Source organism: Centroberyx affinis, unplaced genomic scaffold (genome assembly GCF_046629955.1).
Source record: "Centroberyx affinis isolate AG114_WGS23_722 - 3 ecotype Tasmania unplaced genomic scaffold, CSIRO-AGI_Caff_v1 ptg003790l_1, whole genome shotgun sequence".
NCBI classification, from domain to species: domain Eukaryota; kingdom Metazoa; phylum Chordata; class Actinopteri; order Beryciformes; family Berycidae; genus Centroberyx; species Centroberyx affinis.
Window position 1 is genome coordinate 78,942 of NW_027281658.1, and position 19,798 is coordinate 98,739.

General features: G+C 42.0%; 1 protein-coding gene across 1 annotated transcript; it reads right to left on the reverse strand.

The window, feature by feature from the left end:
• Positions 1-1,611: 1,611 nt before the first annotated feature.
• Positions 1,612-19,143, reverse strand: copa (COPI coat complex subunit alpha). The gene is made up of 30 exons (XM_071541108.1): positions 18,933-19,143; positions 18,461-18,574; positions 18,285-18,358; positions 17,709-17,789; positions 17,479-17,555; positions 16,703-16,812; positions 14,496-14,605; positions 13,401-13,500; positions 12,483-12,701; positions 11,766-11,916; positions 11,313-11,379; positions 11,128-11,203; positions 10,825-10,907; positions 9,955-10,180; positions 9,098-9,236; positions 8,409-8,571; positions 7,961-8,107; positions 7,342-7,531; positions 7,108-7,203; positions 6,583-6,671; positions 6,143-6,266; positions 5,854-5,943; positions 5,466-5,572; positions 5,027-5,173; positions 4,731-4,871; positions 4,005-4,187; positions 3,373-3,483; positions 2,790-2,951; positions 2,446-2,640; positions 1,612-2,041 (listed from the first exon to the last, which is right to left on the reverse strand). The coding sequence occupies exons 1-30, from the start codon at positions 18,970-18,972 to the stop codon at positions 1,982-1,984; spliced, it is 3,672 nt and encodes a 1,223-aa protein (XP_071397209.1). The 5' UTR covers positions 18,973-19,143; the 3' UTR covers positions 1,612-1,981.
• Positions 19,144-19,798: the final 655 nt, after the last annotated feature.

Genomic DNA, 19,798 nt, shown 5'->3' on the forward strand with positions numbered 1-19,798 from the left:
TAGGGAAACTGCCGTTCAGATGGTTCACGCCCTGGTGCATGCAAGCATCCTGCCCTGCTGAAGTGTCCTTGAGCAAGACATCAAATCCCTACCAACTCCAATGATGCTTTTTCTGCTACCCTCTGGCCTCCCAGTGAAAGTGAAAGAAGATTTCCCTACAGGACTAAATTGTCACATTAAAACGTTCTTATAAAGCATAGTGATTTGTTAATTCCTACAATACCCTGCTACTGCTATTGTCCATCATCAGCATATCATTGTAATATCTGATACAGTTGACCTTTCCACTCCTGAGAATGACATGGCTGACTTTACTCTAGCACTGATTGGTTACATTATCTCTAGTCTGAAGAGAAAGTCACAACCAACACCATTCAATAATGCTGCCTTGGTTTTCGGCAAACAGAAACATACCACATAAAATATGACTGGAGATATTTTTTGAAATAAAGTACTGCTTGGTGGATCGCTTTATGCCGAATTTACCAGGACACTCCAACGATCCGTGAAACGACTTTACCTGCGCTTTAACTGTCATGTATGTTTGCCGATAAGCAGGGCAACATTGAAGTGCTCGATTTTGAATGGAGTCAGGCGTGAAGCAAAGAAAGAGAACGGGAAGTAACGGGGCTAAATTCACCCTAATCCCTCGCGCTCCAGACGCCGGCCGCTGCAGGGGAATCACGAGCAGTCACGCTGATGCTGAGTTTCAGGGCAGAGTCAATCTCTGTGTGACTGGCTAATAAAGAAGTCATGAAACAGACTTCAACAAAGATAGCTGAGATTACTAGTAAACTCTTCGCTGTTGGGAACACGTCAAGCGCCATTGTAAAATGTGTAATAAAACTTAGAAAGACCTCAACAGAGGAGAGCAAGGCAAGCTTTAGCTAACATTAGCTAACGTAGCATTCGGCTAGCTCCCTGAGAAGCTAGTTAAACACAAAGAAGCCTGCCAAGCTAACCGGCTGAAACAGAAACGTATTCAGCGAATGAACAAACGTGTAGACACGAAAATTAAACACCGTCAGAATACAACTTACCGATGAGAAACCAACAAACTATGAAATTAATAACCCATTTGGTCGACAGCAAATCCATCTTCCTGGTTTGAAAAACAAAAAACACAGGAAGTGTTGACTTGGGAAGCGTCCGGGTTCCGCTGTTTGGTTCCGCTTCTGAAAGCAGCCGACCTCATCAAAATGGCAGCTGTGAGCTGTGGCAAAGAAACTAGCCTAACACTATTTCTCTTGACTTTAATATAGACTGAACAAGCAAAGTTGTCGGTATTTCTCATTAGCTTTAGTACAGCAGAGATTCAGTTCAACACAAACAAATTTAACTGCAATAAACCATAAACCAACCTCTTTCAAACATCTCACTGCCTCCTTTTGAAATGACCTAAATGACTGCAATCCCTATCAGGGAGTGAGTCAACTCTATTCAGTCTCCATCATTGATGACTCAAACCTTAAGGGAACTTGGAATATTCATATGTTTTATGACACTGATATGAAAGCTTTATAGAGAAAACGTTCCACTCTCACTCCCACATCAAAGCCATGCCCACAGCCACATCAAAAAGACCACAAAATCACACATACACAGTGGATATCAGTTAGATGGGCATTTTATTTTTTCATCTTTCACAGAATACATGCTGCTCAGTTTGCATTATTCGTCTCACAGTTAATACAAGTCAGAAAAGAGACAGTGAGGTTTATAGTTCTAATGAAGTTTTAGCACAGAGATGACAGAAACACTCACAAGAAAAAGCTTTTCGGGAAAGGTAGAGCAGTGAACCAGATTGCTGAAAGGATTAAAAAGGTTTAAGATACAACATTCCCTAAATTATACCAATCATATATCTCGGCTTGCTCTTGTCTTGTCAATAATTGTGTTTTTTCTATAGAATAAAGTGTGGATGTGTTTTTCTGAAGAGGTTCTTCTTCCCCTCATCTCGTCCTCTCCTCTCCACTTCCTGTTAACGGAACTGGAGGGGACTCACACGCAGACCAATCACGTCCTTGCCGATCTCCGTCACCTAGGAAACAAGATGAGATTAAAGGTTAGAGATGGGCAAGGCAGAAGGCAACTAAATGTCATCATCCTTAATTCATCTTTTTGATGAAAATGATGAATGCTGAAAATATATTGAAGTTTCTCGAGGCAAACTATTACAGTGGAAATCTCAGAAAAAACTATAACAAAAAAGGAAGCTGGGGATTTATTTTGTGATCAAAAATGCAGAAGAAATCATTCCTTCATAAAGAAATCACTTCACACTTCGATGTGCTTTTATGTAATAGTTTACCATTTTAATTGTGTCCTTGGCTTTAAATGTTTGTCATTTTTTCTTTCCATTTTCCTCATTTCATAATTTTTATCTCTTAACTTTTTAGAGTTTATAGAGATTGACTTTAGTTGCACATGCTTGTGTTGTCATACCTGTGTGACCCTGCAGACCTGGCCCTTGTACGTGGGGCAGTAGCAGGCTCCAGACAGGGGGCACTTCTCCACCGGGCGCCCGCGGTACAGGGGAATGAAAGAGGCAGCGCACAGGTCGAATGGATTGTGGGGGTCGTAGTTCAACTGGTGGGCGTCTGTCGGGGTCTTCTCGCAAGCCGCCAAAATCTTGCGTGTCTGAATGGGAAGAAGAGAATTAACATTATACAGTAACGTCCGTTTAGACATGAATGGGAGTTTTATGTCCAAAAGGTTCCTTGTAAATGAAGCCATGTAAGTTTCACACACACACACACACAACCGAAAACACAAGACACACAGCTCACCTGCTGTGCAACTTCTGGCTTTGGCCCCAGCTCCAGCAGGCGTCGCGCAAAGCCGGCTGCTGTCTTGAAGTTGCGCAGTTTGAAGAAGAGGTTGAGCGCCGTGCGCAGCACCAGCACCATGTGGACCGGCTGCAGACTGCAGTGGGTGAAGTAAGCTGCCATCTGTGGGGAACACAGAGATAGATCCATAAGAAAATGAAATGATGATTACCAGAGTGTAAAACGAGTCCCTGACATATGCTGGTAGATTTTGGCTGTGGCTAGTAAGTAGGTCAATTCAATTCAATTTTATTATCCTGAGGGTAAATTCTTGTGGCACCCAGGTGCATAAAAGACACACAATACATACATTAGTTTTGTTTTTCCATCTCTAAATTTAGCTATTGATGTTTGATTTACATTTGAAGCTTATGATTTGTTTATCTTACTACTTATTTCCTGCCCTGACAATTACAATAGCCAGCATAAGAAATGCTAATAAAACTGTAAACTGAAAATGATTTGACAATGACAAATCAGAAATTCAAGGCTCCTTTATCCACAGATTTAATCAAAGTCATGTGACCGAGCCAGAGATCCTTACCTCACACAGCCTCTTCTGCTGTTCCAAAGTGTCTTTAGGCAACTTTTTCCTCTCCGTCTCCATGGTCAGACCCACAATGTACTCTCTGCAAATTGTGATCAGCTGCTGAGCCTGCAACACACAGAGATCTCAATCATACAACTGATCCCTATGAATTTACAATTAGTGAGTTTTTTTTTAATATAACCTAGGACAAACTCAGGTATGATGCAAACAAAGTACATTGCCGTTTTTCCAAGAAAAAGTGTGCCATATAGAATCCACCTGTCCACCTTCTTTCATAGTCATCCAACCAAAAGAAGTCAGCAAAAATAAAAATAGTTTTGCAATGAGGCACACAAAATCAATTTAATGTATTTTCATTACGGCAGCAGAAACTGAACCTTCCTGTTTCTATAGCTAATGGTAAATGTACTTGACCTTAATTGTGCATGTGTGTATTACAAACTGCTTGGTCTAGTTCAGCTGAACAAAATGAATGGTGAAATTCAAGACCTTCAAAAACATTTTCAGCATACAACATGTACTGTGAAACTGAGTTGTTGATATTCCTCTGCACCAACGTCACCACTGTTCATTTACTGCACTTGGCGACTAAATCGATTCTGATTCCCTGCAGGCCCGGCGCTCACCTCTGCGATCTCTTGCTTGTTATCGACCACCAGCAGCGGCACAGACAGCAGGATGGCTCTGAATCGCTCAACTGCCTCCTCGAACCGCCCGGCTGTGGTCAGCTGGTAGCACTGCTGTAGGCGGGCGATGAGGTCGGACAGGCGCAGGCCCACGGCGGGCAGCCCCTGCTTGGCCCCACAGTCCTTCAATTAACAAAAAATTAAATAATCAGTTTACTTGTACTGTACATTGTAGATGCATCATGGATGTGATCAGGACCACAGAAAGCAGGAAAAGAGACAGGTAAACAGTACATTTTTTATTACAAATAAAATTGAAGTGAAGTGTCAAACACCTGATATCCTCAATGAAACTAAAAACTAAATCCACATAACTGGCACATACAGGAAAATGTATTGCACTGTTTGTTAAGAGATGGTAGGAAAATAAATAGTAATAGAACAGAAAAATATAATACATGTTATTTATAAAGCACTTTTCATGATATTCAAAGACACTTTACAAGAGATGAAAAAACAAATATGAAATAGATAAAAAGTGAAACAATTTAAGATAATAAAATTATGACACAAGTATATATGTATTAAATCAATAAAGCAGTGATGATGGTTTGGTCATAGCTGGAGGAGCAGTGGGAGTCAGATGTATACAGTTTTGAAAAGGTGGGTTTTGAGATATGAAGAAATATGAGGAAAAATCTACTGTATACATATGCATGGTCGTACCTTCCAGTTTCTCTGCGGGTGGCTGCGCAGGCAGGGCAGGGAGGGCAGGCCCAGGTAACAGGTTCGGCCCCTGGACAGCGTCTGCATGAACAGGGACTTGTAGGGGCCGAAGTTCACCACGCCTACCTGGTCGTGGAGCAACTGTGGAGCGGGAGAGGGGAGAGAGGGATGAGAGGGAGTCAAGAGTAGTGAGTGTGTATGACTTGTGTCTTTGGCCTCGCCTTAGGCACAATTTTAAACACACATTAAAAATGAAAGCAGGAAATTCAAAGTCAATATTGCATCGGTGAACGTACCCTCGTGGCGGTCTCGAAGGAGCCGGCCAGGATGTGGTCCACTGGCAGCTGGGAGTTGTTGCACCACAACTGGGTTGGACTCATGCCCTTGGTGGGCGGGACAAAGAAGCCGTCTTCTGCTCCGCCCCCTGCACCAGCTGGCATGTCCTATTGGTTAGGAACAAGAGCAAGAAATTCAGACAACATCCTTATAGAGCAGGGCATGAAAATATCAGCTCCAGTGGCAAGTGGATTCCGAATCTCACTTGCCAGTTTAATTTCTTAGAGGATGAAGTGTGTAGTTTGAGAATAGACAAAGCTGACTGAAGATGGACTGGCCACCTGACAAAGTGGTTAGCAGAACTGACAAGAGTATACCGACATTTGTCTGGTGGCAAGTCTTAACTTCCAAGCCCTGCCTGATTGGTTGTGGGATTTTTAATGATGTATCTCTTCTCACCAGCTCTGGAGGAAGGTCCAGATCCTCCTCCACCTCCCAGCCTCCTCCCTCCTCTTTCGCCACTCCTCCCTCATCCCCTAATCCATCCTGGGCATCCATGAAGCCATCTGAGAGAGGCAGAAAGAGCATACAGCAAGAAGTTATTGGAGAGATCCATTGTGTCCATTTCATGACTGTATAGCACAATTTCCCCCCCAAAATACTTCATTAGTGGGGTGGATATGCTTCAGAAACAATCTTTTAGACCATGTGAAATTAATGTTGAAACGATGTCATCCACTGAAGCCAAAGTAAATTAAATTCTTTCAGGCAGGGTTGCAGGTTTTCTAGGTGGTGTGGCACAACCTGCCTATTCAAAAGGTGAGATTTCAACTTTTTACAGATTTACCTTCATCCAGCTGAAGCTCAGCATCCTCTCCCCAACCTTCTCCTCCAGGAGCGTCCATGTCCAGGTCGGCAGCCATCTGACCTGCCTTCCCTACAACACACAAACATCATTCTCACTCTCAGATTCAAATGCTACAGGTTTTCCCAATACAAGTAGTTTCACTCTTGACTTACAAGTCATTTCCAAGATGGATATCCATTAACACTCAGAGTACAATTCATTAGGAAAGCAGTAAATTGAACCAAGGGTATGTATATGTGTGTCTATTGTGTCAAGGCTGAGGACTCACCCTTTGCTGCGATGGCTCCCTCAAAGAAGCCCTTGGACACGGTCAGCAGAGGCCAGTTGGTGTCCAGAGGGTTGATGGGTGGAGGAGGCTGCAACAGCTGGGCATTGGGATCCACCTCTGGAACCTACAAGACACAAGATTAACCATATTAATATTAACAAAATGTGTGTATTCATCAATTAACTTGAGTGATTTTAGTTTCAAAGGCTGTGATGCACCTGACAACTTTTGGGACAACATGACAGAGCATCATACAGTGCCTCGTATTATAGGAATGAGACAAAAAGCAAAATAAGAATAATGAGATATCTTGTTTGAAAATGCTGCGCTACAACTTTGCCCAAAAATCTATCCAGTGTTCCACATCCTGTTTCAGAGTTCATGTTATGCTTTTCCATTCGTGTTGTGTACAAGGTACAGAGACGTTTTTCCCAACATACCGTCTCCTTCTCTGGGTCAAAGGTCTCCTTCAGCGCCTCAGCCTCTTCATCCATCCCATGAGTGGCAGCAGTCAGGTAAGCCAGAGACTCTGCACACACAACACACAACACACAACACACACACACACACACACAAAAACAGTTAGGCTGTGTGTGAGCTGGTAAACTCTCTTTACAGGCTCCTGTTCCTCATTGTGTACAACAGAAAGAATGCACTGTTGCCACTGAGAGCTCAGCATGTTCATGGTGCGGTAGGACTTAAAATTTATTACACATTTAGCTAAAGAGTATAAAAATGCTTTCAACTGGTTCTCAAAAGTCAAATGGCATCAGCTGGAGTCATGATCAGCACTATCTACAAGCATTACGCTACTCACTAAACAAAGAGCTGCCCGCTGGACACAGGAGCTTACTGTACTTAGATAACAGTACTGGCAAGGCTTCAAAGTCAGCTGCACAGGATTATGGGAGGTGCAGGACACAGAAAATAAGAGTGAATGTGGGCTGAAGGCAGCATGAACTCACTCTGTCCACAGTTCTTGAGGATGCGGACTCTCTCGCTGACATCTCCCAGGTAGAGAGCTCCCTGGTAGTGACCGCTCATGTCCTTCCTGATCTCAGCTGTGAACAGAGAGAACACACACAGATGGTAAGATATAACTGACAAACAACACACAAACAAACAAATCGCCACATCATTTGCACCATGTAAATCCCACGAATCCACCAAAGCGCACAAACACATTCCCCATTTCTCACCGATCTTCATCATCTTGCGCAGCTTGGCCAGGTTGCCGGTGATGAGGTAGAGGAAGGTGAGCTTGTCGAAGTTCTTGGTCCTCTGGTAGCACATCTCCACGACCTGGTGGTGCCCCTGCAGCAGGGCCGCCTCGCCCAGGCGCTCCCAGCAGCTGCGCTCATCGAGGGCCTTGGCCGCCTCCAGCGCCACCTGGAGGGACGGAGAGAGAAGTGTTAGGAATTTGAATCTGAGGGGGATGGTCACAGACAATACTTGGGTTGCATTTCAGATTATTTGAACCAAGGTTGTGCTCAATTCACTGCCATAAACTGGTTCTTAAGTCCAAATGGTAAAAACTCTTGCACATGACATGCCATCATTATGTGAATTGCAGATTTGCTTAACATTTTGGAATGATTGAATTGACCCCAAACCGCCACTAGTTGAGCAATATGAGCACAATTTACCAATTAGAAATCAGATTAGCCCCTAGAGTGAGCTCTGACTAGGAAACACCATCCTTTCCTCCATCCTTATTTTAATCATTGATGGGGAAATTGCTGAGCTGATCTCCATCAAGGTGCAAATATCAGTATAAGTTAGTGTATGGTTGTGGGCTAACCGTTACTGCCAGCTCACCTCGATGTTGCCACACTCCAGAGCCAGGCTGAAGCGGGTCTTCTCGTCCTTGACAAAGTGCAGCGCCACCTCGGGGTAGCCTTTCTTCTGCAGGTAGGCAATGATGGACTGGCCCACCAGCTTGGCGTTACGCACCATGTGGAGCACCTGGAGGGGGAGGGGGGCAAAGGTAAGAAGAGGTACGGGGTCAGAAACAACATCTGGGAAATGAATGATCGGCTATAGGAAATTAAAGGGCAAAGACGACCCTGAAATTGGGATTAGGTATGTGAAAATGTTCCTAGGAAAAAGGATAGCAACTGATTAAGAGGTGCAGCTAACTGTAGATCAACTGTGTATAACAATCCTCATTACACATTAATGTTAAGGATTATGATGAAATTGAATTCAACAATAAACTATAAACAAAAAAGTGAATTCCCTACACTGTTGCACACATACAACTCACCTCTTCATATTTGCGGTTGACCAGGGCCAGTTTGAAGCGGTACTCTGTCGGGTCGATGGTGAGGACGCGCGGCCTGCACTCCCTGTCCAGGCAGTAAACACTGTTGCCTCTCACACGGGTCACATAGATGGGCAGGTCCAGGGTCCTGATGATCCCATGATCACTATATAGACAGAAGAGAGGACAGTCAACATATTGGAGACACTCTGTCATCAGTAGCGACATGCATGGCGTTCTTTTTTGCCAAATACCAAAACCTTAAAATCTAATTTCCCATGTTACCTTGTTTGGGAAAGACAGATGTAACAGAAAACTACAGAAAAAGCTTTTTTTTTTTCCAACAAGTGATGGCTACAAAGTTTCTAATAAAATGTTGATGATATCTCTAGCTGTGATGAGTGTCTCCAATTTTCATTTACGTTTTAAATGATGGAAGGACATGTGAAAGAAACATACCTTCCAAAGACAAAAAATATTAATAGTAATAATAATGGCAACAATTACAATAATAACAGTATGTGTTGGGATTTAACCTGTCCCCTATCTTATCGAGCATTCACCTTAACTTTGCTAATGGTGCCTCTGGACTACAAAATTCTCTTTCATCTTTTTTTTTTTTTTCATCAAACAAGAGATATGTGTTAAGTGCCACGCTAAGTGAAAATAGCATTTATCAGAACAGCACATACCCAGAGGTGAGAGCGTATTTGATGTGGTTGGAGGTGGTGTAGATGAAGACTCCGCTCTCGTCCCAGGCTCCACTCTTCACTCTGATGTTTTCGTGGATGTTACACAAACTCTCCAGCTTACGGTTGCAGATCATGATGGCTAAAAGGACAGAACAAAGAACAAAGCAGATTTAGACTCTCTGTGATCTTATAAGGATTGTTAGAGGGTAATTTTCAGGTTTAAACTCTCTATGGTCAAGTGAGAATTGGCAGGACTGGAGTTGCTTGGACAATTAACATTTTTCAAGTCAAAATGATTTATTAGGAGCTTTTCATGAACTGCTTTAGTGCTTTTTTCCAACATTTACAGAATAACTCTTCCATAGCATCTGCCTTTGCAATTTAGTTTGTTGTATGAGTGACTAACTCACTTAGTTTTGGACATAATAAGCTACACTAGGACTTTTGAGGCACAGTTTGGTGCCAAGAAAAATAGAAAAACAGAGAAAAGAGTGCAGTGAAGAGAGCTGCAGCGTCTGGATTTTTGTTGTCCTTTAGATGATGTTGTGTGGCGTGTCCCTGGATTATCACAATCCCCCAGAAAGTTATTTTACCATCCTGATGACCGACTGAAATGACTGATGTGCGTGGGTAAAATCAGATTACCAACCTCCCCTGGTAATACTAATGCTGTCTGGAGACGGCTTAAGTCTCCAGAACTGTTTCAGAGCCTCAGCCCTGGAAGCACAAACCAGTCTAGAGAGCATAAGGAGATAAGGATGTTTTGACTCTGTGATAAGTATCTGTGTGTGTATTTGCTGTATATGTGTGTGTCTGCCCATACCGGCACGTATTCATCTTTCATCTTATCTACTGACCGTGTTTAGCCAGCAGGGCCACGTGGCTGGTGTCGGCGCTCCACACCACGTACTTGACCTTGGCGATCTTGACGGTGGCCAGCGAGCGTTTCTGCTGCACGTCGAACAGCGTGACGCCGTCGGCATCGCGCAGCAGCAGCGAGCCCGTGCCGGCGTAGAAGATTTCCTCGCAGCTCGGCACCTGCACCTTCTTCACGATCTCGTTCTTCAAGTTCTTAATCAGCAGCTATAAAAGGGAGAGGGAGGCGATATCACATGAATATGGATCCAGACAGACAAAGTAAATAGACAAGTGAAAGGCTTCCTTCCAAAATTAGATATCCACAATTTGGACAAAAAGTGACTTAAAAATAATGGATAGGACAAAGGATAGTTTGATTATAGATAACTTAAGTCATTAGCTGACAACTAATACTTTTACAGCCTGGACCCTCTAAATCAATTCAGAGATGGTGAAGGATGAACTTCAGTGTTTCCCCCCCCAAAATGAATCTTTAGTGTTTTGGAATAGTACTCTTCATCTGTATCATCATTAGAAACATAATACAGACAGGACTACTTAAATTACGTAGCAAAATTACCTCCCATGTAGATCTACAACAGCCTGTACAAATACAGGATTCCTACTAAGTGTCAATTTCAAAATCCCATACCTCGATTTTCTTGATTTGAAGAGTTTGGTATCTCATATCACTCATAATTCACACAGATGAAGATTATTTTTCAGAGCAACAAATCTGCTATGTGCAGGAAATGTGCAAATGTATACATTTTGGGACAGTATTTTCCATACTTTTTTCAAAACTTATCAAGACAAGGAAATTACCAAATTCTTCTTCTATCCATTTCCAGACCTGCAAACAGACTTACCGAGTGCATACGATCCAGGACGGCGAATCTGTTCCTGGCCACCCAGACTGCAGTCAGGCCAGAGGATCTCTTCCCCTCAGGGGCTGAGGAAAGACAGAATCAATACTAAATAAATAAAACTTGTGGAAAGACAGATCGACAATATACATGGTTACACACATGGCATGACAGTAACCTACACATATCACTCTAGAAAGATACAGAACTGTATGAATGACAGATAATTCCCTCGCAACAAAAGGAAAAAGGTAGAGTGTGTGGGGAAAAAAAGTGTAATTTTGCTGATTTAAAGTGTTTTAATACCGTCAGGGTTCTGAGAGTCGCTTTCTTTGGGAATAGAGTACAGGTCATAGGTGCTGTTCTCCAGGTTGGTCGCCCTCTGCAGGAGGTAAAGAGTATTACATAAAATATATAGAGGATGATACAAGTGTGTGTGTGTCGATATAAATGACCAAGGTTTGTGTGTGTTTTGACTGAGAAATGCTTACAGTGCAGAGCAGGACAGCGTTCTCGGCAGGGTTGTAGGACATGCTGAACACTGGGAACTTGGACCCACTAGGAGAAGAAAATTTATGAAATACAACAGTTGGCTTCTATCTCTAAATGTTACACTCACTCTAATCCAAATCATCGACAAGATCAGAATTAGGAGTGGGGCGGTGTGTTTCACTATACAAACAGTACAGTATTCAATGGATAATGGCAAATATGCGAAGCTTTAATAGAATGTTTTTTTGCAAAGGACGGGGTGAAGTTCTGTAGCATTAATGGCAATTTGGATAAATACAGTAACAAGAGATAGTAGAAGTCTAACTAGTAGTGGTTTAGCATGATATTCCAATAGCCATGACCAAATACATTTTTATACAGACCCATATCTACTCAGAATGCAATAGAACAGAACCCTGTACCATACTGACAATGACACACACACCACCTACCTGCGTAGCTGCATGACGGCGGTGTCCTTGCTGCTGTTGAAGTCCAGCTGGCGGAGGAAGCGGTCCTTGACGTAGTACAGCATGTTGCCGTAGACGGCGTAGGCCGGCCGCTCGCGCTCCAGCTTGAACACCAGCATGCCGCTGTCATGACCTGCAGGGTCAACATAGAGGCACTTTCAATGGAATATTCACATATACAGTGTGTGTATGGGTGTGTCTATCTGCTGGATATGAGGGTGATGTTTATGATTTTTAACTTTGTTAAAATAATATGACTACTTCTCATTTCAGCACCTACAAAAAATAGCTGAACAGAAGAAAACATTACTGTTGTTTTTGGGTAGGGACCTTCAGAATTTTACTAAACCGAAAACAGTTTAGTAAAAAAAAAGTTATTCAAGAGTACTGTATTGCAAGATGGCAGTACTGCACTAATTTCCTCCTCTGCACACAGTTAATTAAGTACAGTATATTTACATTATTAGTGCTACACATGAAGATTTCTTATTTGATTTTAATTATTTGTTCCAATGTTTTGGTCAATTAACCCATATAAGTTACAATGCTCTCCTTGCCTTAGCTGTTGTTTTTTGTGGTGCGGCCATCTATTAAAACATAAACCATTCCCTGTCAGAATCACAAATTCAATATTCTGAATGAGAAAATTAGATTACCTTCGCTTTTGTTATGTATATGCAGACACACTTTAGCACTTACCAGCAGCAAACAGGTTGAGGTTTGGGTGAGCTCCCAGCACCCAGAAGCGGTCGTGGTCCCTGCGGAAGGTCTGGACGCCGGTCCTCTTGGACATATCCCACACCCTGATGCTCTTGTCCTCAGAGTTGGACAGGATGAGCTCTTGGCGCGGGTGGAAGACGGCACAGGAGACGTTGTTGTAGTGACCGCGGCACGTATCAAGCTCCCACGCCTTGGACTCTGCACCAAGGGACACGGAGAGACAGAATGAAGGGTGGAAAGAGCGGGAGATGAGAGAGATGGAGGATTAAGAGTTAAATGTGAGTATTAAATCAGCAGCTGAAAAATGTCAAATATTTTAATGTACAATGTCGGGCCAGTCAGCAGAGGAGAAAATGTACAAACACTCAAATATGTGAAATATGGAGAAACATGTCTTAGTGTGGTACTTGTTCTTGAAAATGTAGTGGGAGAGAAAATACCATTGGAAACTATTAATGAAGTTTATTTACACATAGTTAGGCCAACAGTGTCATGCAGCTATGAGAATAATCTGTTAAACACAGTTCTATATTAAAAGCACTGTTTATGCTCTTTATGCACTTTTAGATGATGTGCTTAGTAGGAATTCCGGGTAAAATGCATAAATTCAATCAGCAATCGGATTCATAATCAGCCTGTCACTCAATCGTCGGCCCAGGAACATCCCAAATCGCTACTTTTAATTTATGTCTGCAAGTAAAAACAGTGAAAACGATGATAAAAAGATCACAAAATGTCAGTCTGAGTGCTTAAGTGAGCAGCAGAGCTACAGTTTTTATGGATTTTTTATGGATTTTCCTACATTTTGCCAGCATTGGGCAGCACACAGTTCCTGGACGTTCACTCATGTTTTTTTGAGTCCTGACTGTGTAAAAGGCTTCCTGGAAAGTCACTCACCGTTCATCCTCCAGATCTTGACCTGCCTGTCGTCGGCTCCGGACACGATGAGAGGCATGCTGGGATGGAAGGCTGCCCAGTTGACCCCGCGGTCGTGACCCTGCACACACAGACGCACACTCAGACACAAATTCATCTGGTCTCGGAGGCCGAGCCGGCACTGAGGCCAAGAGCTGCAGTCTGAACGCTAAAGAACTGACTCACTACCCGCCCACGCTGGGACGAATGAGCATTAAAGGTGAATTCTACTGAAATGCAATCACTCTGCACTAAACTTCCAAGTTTTTTTCTGTTTTACGAGTTTTGAGTTAGAATTATGGAAAAATGTTAATGTTTATTACAGGTATAGGAAAATGACCATGCAGGGAATTTTCCAACCCACTCAGTCAATATAATTTTATGTCATTTTTCTTGACCATGAGAAGTCATAACTCAAAACTCATAAAAAAAGAATAAAATTTGAGATGATTTAGAAAAATGCCTACTTCTGCAAAATAAAAGCCAAAAGTTAATTTAGGTGGTATTCCCCTTGAACTGGACTTGAATTTGGATGTCCCTGACAATTTACGGCAAGGCAAACTTTATTTATATAGCACATTTCATACGCAAGGCAAATTCAAATTTATGCTTCACATAAAACACAAAAAATACATAATTTGCCTAGTAACATAGAAAAAATTAAGTCACACATACACTGGGAATGTCTCTTTACAGCGCTGGGTTCTTTTCATTAAAGTAGCATTTTAGTGCTGATGGTGCTAGAACATCTATTTTTAATATCTCAACTTATAGCAAAAAGAGCATAATACTTCAGATGGTTTTTGACAGTCACTTGGCCTCAATCAGCATTTCCCTCAAGCATCTGTTTAGCCCTATTAGCTAAAAATAATACATGAATATAAAATAAAAAAAAATAATAAAAAAAAAAGGTTGCCAATGGACACAAAACCTTGGTTTGACCAAGAATTTTGTATCCTTCACATGTCAACTTGAAGGGTTAATTCACTCAAATGACTGCCTCCCAGGTTCTTCAAACACCAAATTACACCTTTTAAAATTGGAGTGAAATATCCCTTTAGTTGAAGACACACTCACCTCAAGGACGTGCTTGACGACAGCGTCCGAGGCGCCGAACAAGTCGACACCAGAGATGCCGCGCACCTCCGTCTCCACAGCGCCGGGAGAGAGGTTCTTCTTCCTCAGACCTGGAACCAACATTCATAGCACCACATGCAAGAGGGGAGGGGGAGCCATATTCATGTTACACAGGGCACAACCACAGTACAGGGGAGGAAGAAAAAGATGGAATCAAGATACAAGTTAACACACAATCAAATACTGTATAAAACAATATAAAGGAAGAAGAGAGCCTAAGAGGAGGGGAAAAATAACTGTTGGACTACTGAACACACACACAGGGTCGAAAAACACCAACACAACCTCTGCTCTCTCATTCCCCGCCAACTTGAGTCTGGAAACAATCACTGCTGTAGCATCACCATTGATTGGGTTAGTGAATCAGCAACACACAGAAGAGAATCACAATTCCTCATCATTGGATTGGACAGCGGTAAAATTTATGCCGATGAAGTCCCAGACTCAAATTAGATCGGAAAAAAAAATTGATCGAGAAAACAACACAGCTTGTATTAATGATTCCTGCCCGCTGAAATGATGCGGTGGACAGACAGCTCAACAGAACTTGAAGAATGGTATGAGGAGAGTAATGGCACTAGGAACCCGTGTGCAGGCGCGGATGTTTCCGAGGAGAGCATGGGATAAGGAGGACACAGGAGGTGGGTGGATTTGGCTGATGGGGCGGGTGGTGGCTGGGGTTGTAAAGAGGTGCTCTGATGGGGCATTGGATGTCAGGAATATGAGCAGGGTTTCGTTTTATTAACGTCAGAAAGCCCATGCATCTTTCTGTTGCGATGTTTGAGTCACATGCAGAGTTAATACATTCTAACTGTGACGCTTATGAGTTACCGATGAAGTTGCGCTGTATATTACAATAGATAATGGTAAGGTTACTGTCGCTACAACAAGAAATATAAAAAAATTGTTATATAGGTAGATATTTTTGGTAGTACAGCGAGCCGTGCAACTGTCATGCCATGGTAGTATAAGGACATTTCTATGTCAGTATTGAGGAGGCTGTGAGTTTAAAGAGCTACACTTTCACACCAGTTAGTAGTCATGACTGTAATTATTCTTGATGCAATTTATGCAGCTAAAGCAGATAAATGGTACAATAACAGCATGAGATGCAGTGTGGGTTTTTCTATAATGTTTTCTATAATATCTGCGTCAAGTGGTCTATTTTGCTGGATAGCTGCCATGCATGTAGAATGGTGGGACACCGTGTGGAGGCGTCATGTGATCTAGGAGTTCACAGACATTAAAAGAGCACCGAGTCTTTACGCACACATGGACATGCAGCCAGCTTGATGCTAACAAATGTGAAAGAAAATCCCCCGGACAGGAGACACAGATAGATCCGTATGTTTTTGCATGTTCATGTGAAGACGACAGGAAATGTAAAAACCAGTTAATGGGTTAATGAGTGAGAAGACAAGTAAGATTGGAGGAACAAGCAAGGAAAACCATCAACAGACAGAGAGATTAAAAGCATGCAGAAGCACAAAAACACCTCTCCCATTTGCTACCTGCTAGTCCGACTACATCTTACATCCGTCTTCCCTGCCAGCCCTCTTTTCATTCAGAATGCTAACTAAATGACTTCACTACAAGTACATTTACTTTATTCTGACTATAAACAAGAAAAACAGAGGCAGGGCTTCCTTGCATGCAAAAAAGTCACTTTAATAGAAGTAATTGTGTCCACATGTCAAAAATGAACAGAAATGGCATATCTTCCAAAGTCTGAAGAAGACCTGTTTAGGTTAAAATGCGTTGTGTGCCATCTCTGTTTATTTTTGACATGTGGATACAATTACTTATATTAAAGTGATTTTTTTTTTTGCATGCATGCAAGGAAGCCCTGCACCTGTTTTTTCTTGTTTTCTCTGCCATTTTGGGGCCCCTGTTCTTTCCAAACTATCTTTGAGTTTGGACTATAAACAACAGATGATGTTTGCCTGTTTCTCTGTCTGACCTAAAAGGAGAGGTGTTTCTGCAAACAGCCCACAGAGATTTGTTCTCTACAAAGAGGAGAGGAAGAGGTTCAGGACTTGATATTCGTCCTGTTCCTGCTTCTCTCTCCTCATCCATACCACTCTGCCCCCCCACCCCCACCCAAACTCTGCCCGCTGTCCTGTGGTCCGCTTCCCCCAGGCTCTCACCGGAGATATCCCACACTCGCACGGTCTGGTCCAGACTGGCAGACACCACCAGGTCCTCAGAGGGGTGGAACTGGGCGCACATCACGTAGTGATTATGTCCGGTCAGCACACTGCAGGGGAGAAGGGAGAAAAGGGAATATTACTGATTTGAAGTATGCACAATATGCCATGATTTCAGAAAGCTTTGGAATGTAGGTCATCGTTATATTTTCTTCATTGCACTAACAAAGGTAGCTCAAATAGTTCCTCTACAATGGTAATAAGCAGTGGGAGGTGTGTGTGTGTGTGTGTGTGTGTGTGTGTGTGTGAGAAGGGGGGGTTGAATTTGGTGTTTGCTCCTTTAGATCTACAGTAGTAACAGCTTTAGTGATTGTTGTGAATAAAAATGCCTACAATTTGGTTACCAATCCATTCTATATATCAGAATCAGTTTTATTGGCCAAGACAGCTTGCACATACAAGGAATTTGACATTTAAAAAAGTAAATATTTTGGGAATAGTTGCCTTTTATAAGTAGTATATAAAAAGGTAATAACATGTAAATATAAGTAATATAGAAAAAATGTAATTAAAATTTAGCAAATAGGTCTCTTTTCTATCAGAGTATGCACATGGTAATTAAAAAAAAAAAGAAAATAAATATATACAGCTCAAGAACATTCATGATATGAAATCAATGTAAATGTACAATTTTTTTTATTGTTTCTATCAAGTGAGCAACTTTCCAGCTGTTCAGTGAATGCAGGGGAAACACTGCAGTTCACAGAGTGTCTTACCAGACGCAGGTCCTGGACTGCCAGTTCCAGATGCGAATGGTCTGATCATCCGAGGCGCTCAGAATCCAGGGGTACTCCTGCAGAAAGGAAAGGGATTGAGTTTCAACTCTTCTACATAGATGAGAGGATACAGACTCTGGATTTGTGATCATCAGCAGTCACCTTGGACCTTGAAATGAGTGATGAGAAGAGACAAAGCAGATGTATGCTGAAGAGGCAGAATAACTCACGTGGTGGAAGAAGGTGGTTCTGATGTAGTCCAGGTGTCCGAGGAGAGTGAAGAGGCAGCGTCTCAGCTTGTAGTTCCACACCTGGCCAAAACACAGGAGTAAGTACTCAGGGTGTAAAATGCATGTTGTTATCCATTTATTATCATATGATGGATGCTTCCAATCCAAAGGCCTTACAGTACCACAGGTGCACACATTTGACTGGGAGCATCAACCCCCTGCAGCAGTGTACTCTACCCATTAAGATATACAGTACCGTTAAATATCCTGATCATATAAATCTAAATATTTGGGCTTATTCTGAATAATGTTTTTATTCATGGGATACATCCAAGGATATTTAGAAGCTGTATATAAAAGACACATGTTCAAATCTTCTGAATAAGATTTTTGCTGAGATATGAGCATCTGTGAGCAAGAAACATCAAGAAACGCTACGCATGTAAGCGCAATTTTTGATATAGAAAGATTTGCAAGTTGCAGTGAATCATCTTGTTCGTCAGGGTGAATCGTCTTTGTACAAACCCACCAACTTCAGAATTTTTTTTACTTAAAAAGGTGTCACTGCAGTCTCACCTTGATCTTGTAGTCATCTCCTCCAGACACAAAGAGAGGCTGCTGTTTGTGGAAGTCAATTCCTCTGACGGGGCCTTTGGGGACAGACACATCAAACACATCACACATATCCATCAAGAAAACCAAACAGAGGTTTAACTAACATAGACCTTTCAACCCTCACTTCACTGTCTTACCATCGTGCTCGTCAAACTTGTCAATCAACGTGCACATCCGGTAGTCCCACAGCTGGATGACGCCGTTGTGCAAACTTGCAAGGATCCATGGCCTCTTGGGATGGAAGCTCAGTCCTAAAATGGAAACATAATGAATTAAATAACTCAGAAGACGATGGCATCTGTAAATAGGCCAGGGGATTAAAAAACAGCAGCAACTGAGAGAATGACTAACAACTTTATGACAGCAGGACATTAAGTTAGCTAGTTAGCTAACCAGATGCAGTGTACAAGTAATATCACCAGACTGCACGAAGCATGGACTGTATGCATAAAAGTCACAATCGGTGATATATAAGACTCTTACTATTAAAGAAGAGGTATTGAAGTAACATAATAACAATAACAGTGTACACTGAGCTGAATAAAACATTGCGTACTCCCAGCTAGCTAACGTTAACTGCTATGCTAAGTACAGCTAGCATCGGCTTACCTTTGACACGGGCTGATTTCGTTTCAAATTTGGTTAACATCGTGACTGGGCAACAGCACCGCTCGTCTTATCACTTAACTGCTATAGCAAGATATAATATGTCGCAAAACATACAAAACAAATCAAATATTCCAGAGCGGCTAGCTGTCCTGGTCGCCTTCGCCCATTTAGCTGAACCTCTCCGTAGGTTTTTTCCTGACACGTAGCCTGTCGTGTCTTCCTGCTTTGAACAATAAAGTTGTGCAGTCAATCTGACGCAGAAAGCTCCACGGCGGCGTCACGTCATGGCGCATAGAAATAGAACACATAGATCTGAACTGACACGCGCCGTCTGGATTAAACCATAGTCATAGCTAATCTAAACTGCCTATTTCTGTCCATTACAGTGAAACGCATTGCACCATGTCACATAAGAAAGGCCTATATTCCCAAGCTTTAAAACCGTAAAGTTTCCTGTATATCTATTGTTTTTAATTTCTCATTGTCTTTGTCACCTTCACATGAATTTATAAATATGTCATTTAAATATTGTAGTAATTTGTGTTTCTTTGTAGAACCTGCATTTGGAAGATGCATGATTGCCTGACATTGTAATGCTTTGTGATTTGGTAAAAATAGATAAATAACTAAAATTGTAAAGTTCTCAGATGTGGCTTCACATCATTGCTGATAGAAACACTGAAATGAAATGAACAAGTATGCCTACTATAAACACAAACCAAACTTGATCTAACTACCCATCTCTATCCAATTTGTGACACGAGAAGCACATTTTTGTCACGTCTCATTCCCCCAAACTTTTCATCAAAAAGTTCAGAAGGAGAAACATATTGACAGTTGCTATAAATCCAGAAAAAAAGGACACA

Bases quoted from the DNA above. Each gene is read 5' to 3' on its own strand.
- copa (XM_071541108.1), bottom strand. From the start codon at position 18,972: ATGTTAACCAAATTTGAAACGAAATCAGCCCGTGTCAAAG. The intron at 13,501-14,495 runs GTGAGTGTGTCT...CTGTGTGTGCAG, and splicing joins TCGTCAAGCACGTCCTTGAG to GGTCACGACCGCGGGGTCAA. The intron at 5,174-5,465 runs GTGAGAAGAGAT...CCTAACCAATAG, and splicing joins TGGACCTTCCTCCAGAGCTG to GACATGCCAGCTGGTGCAGG.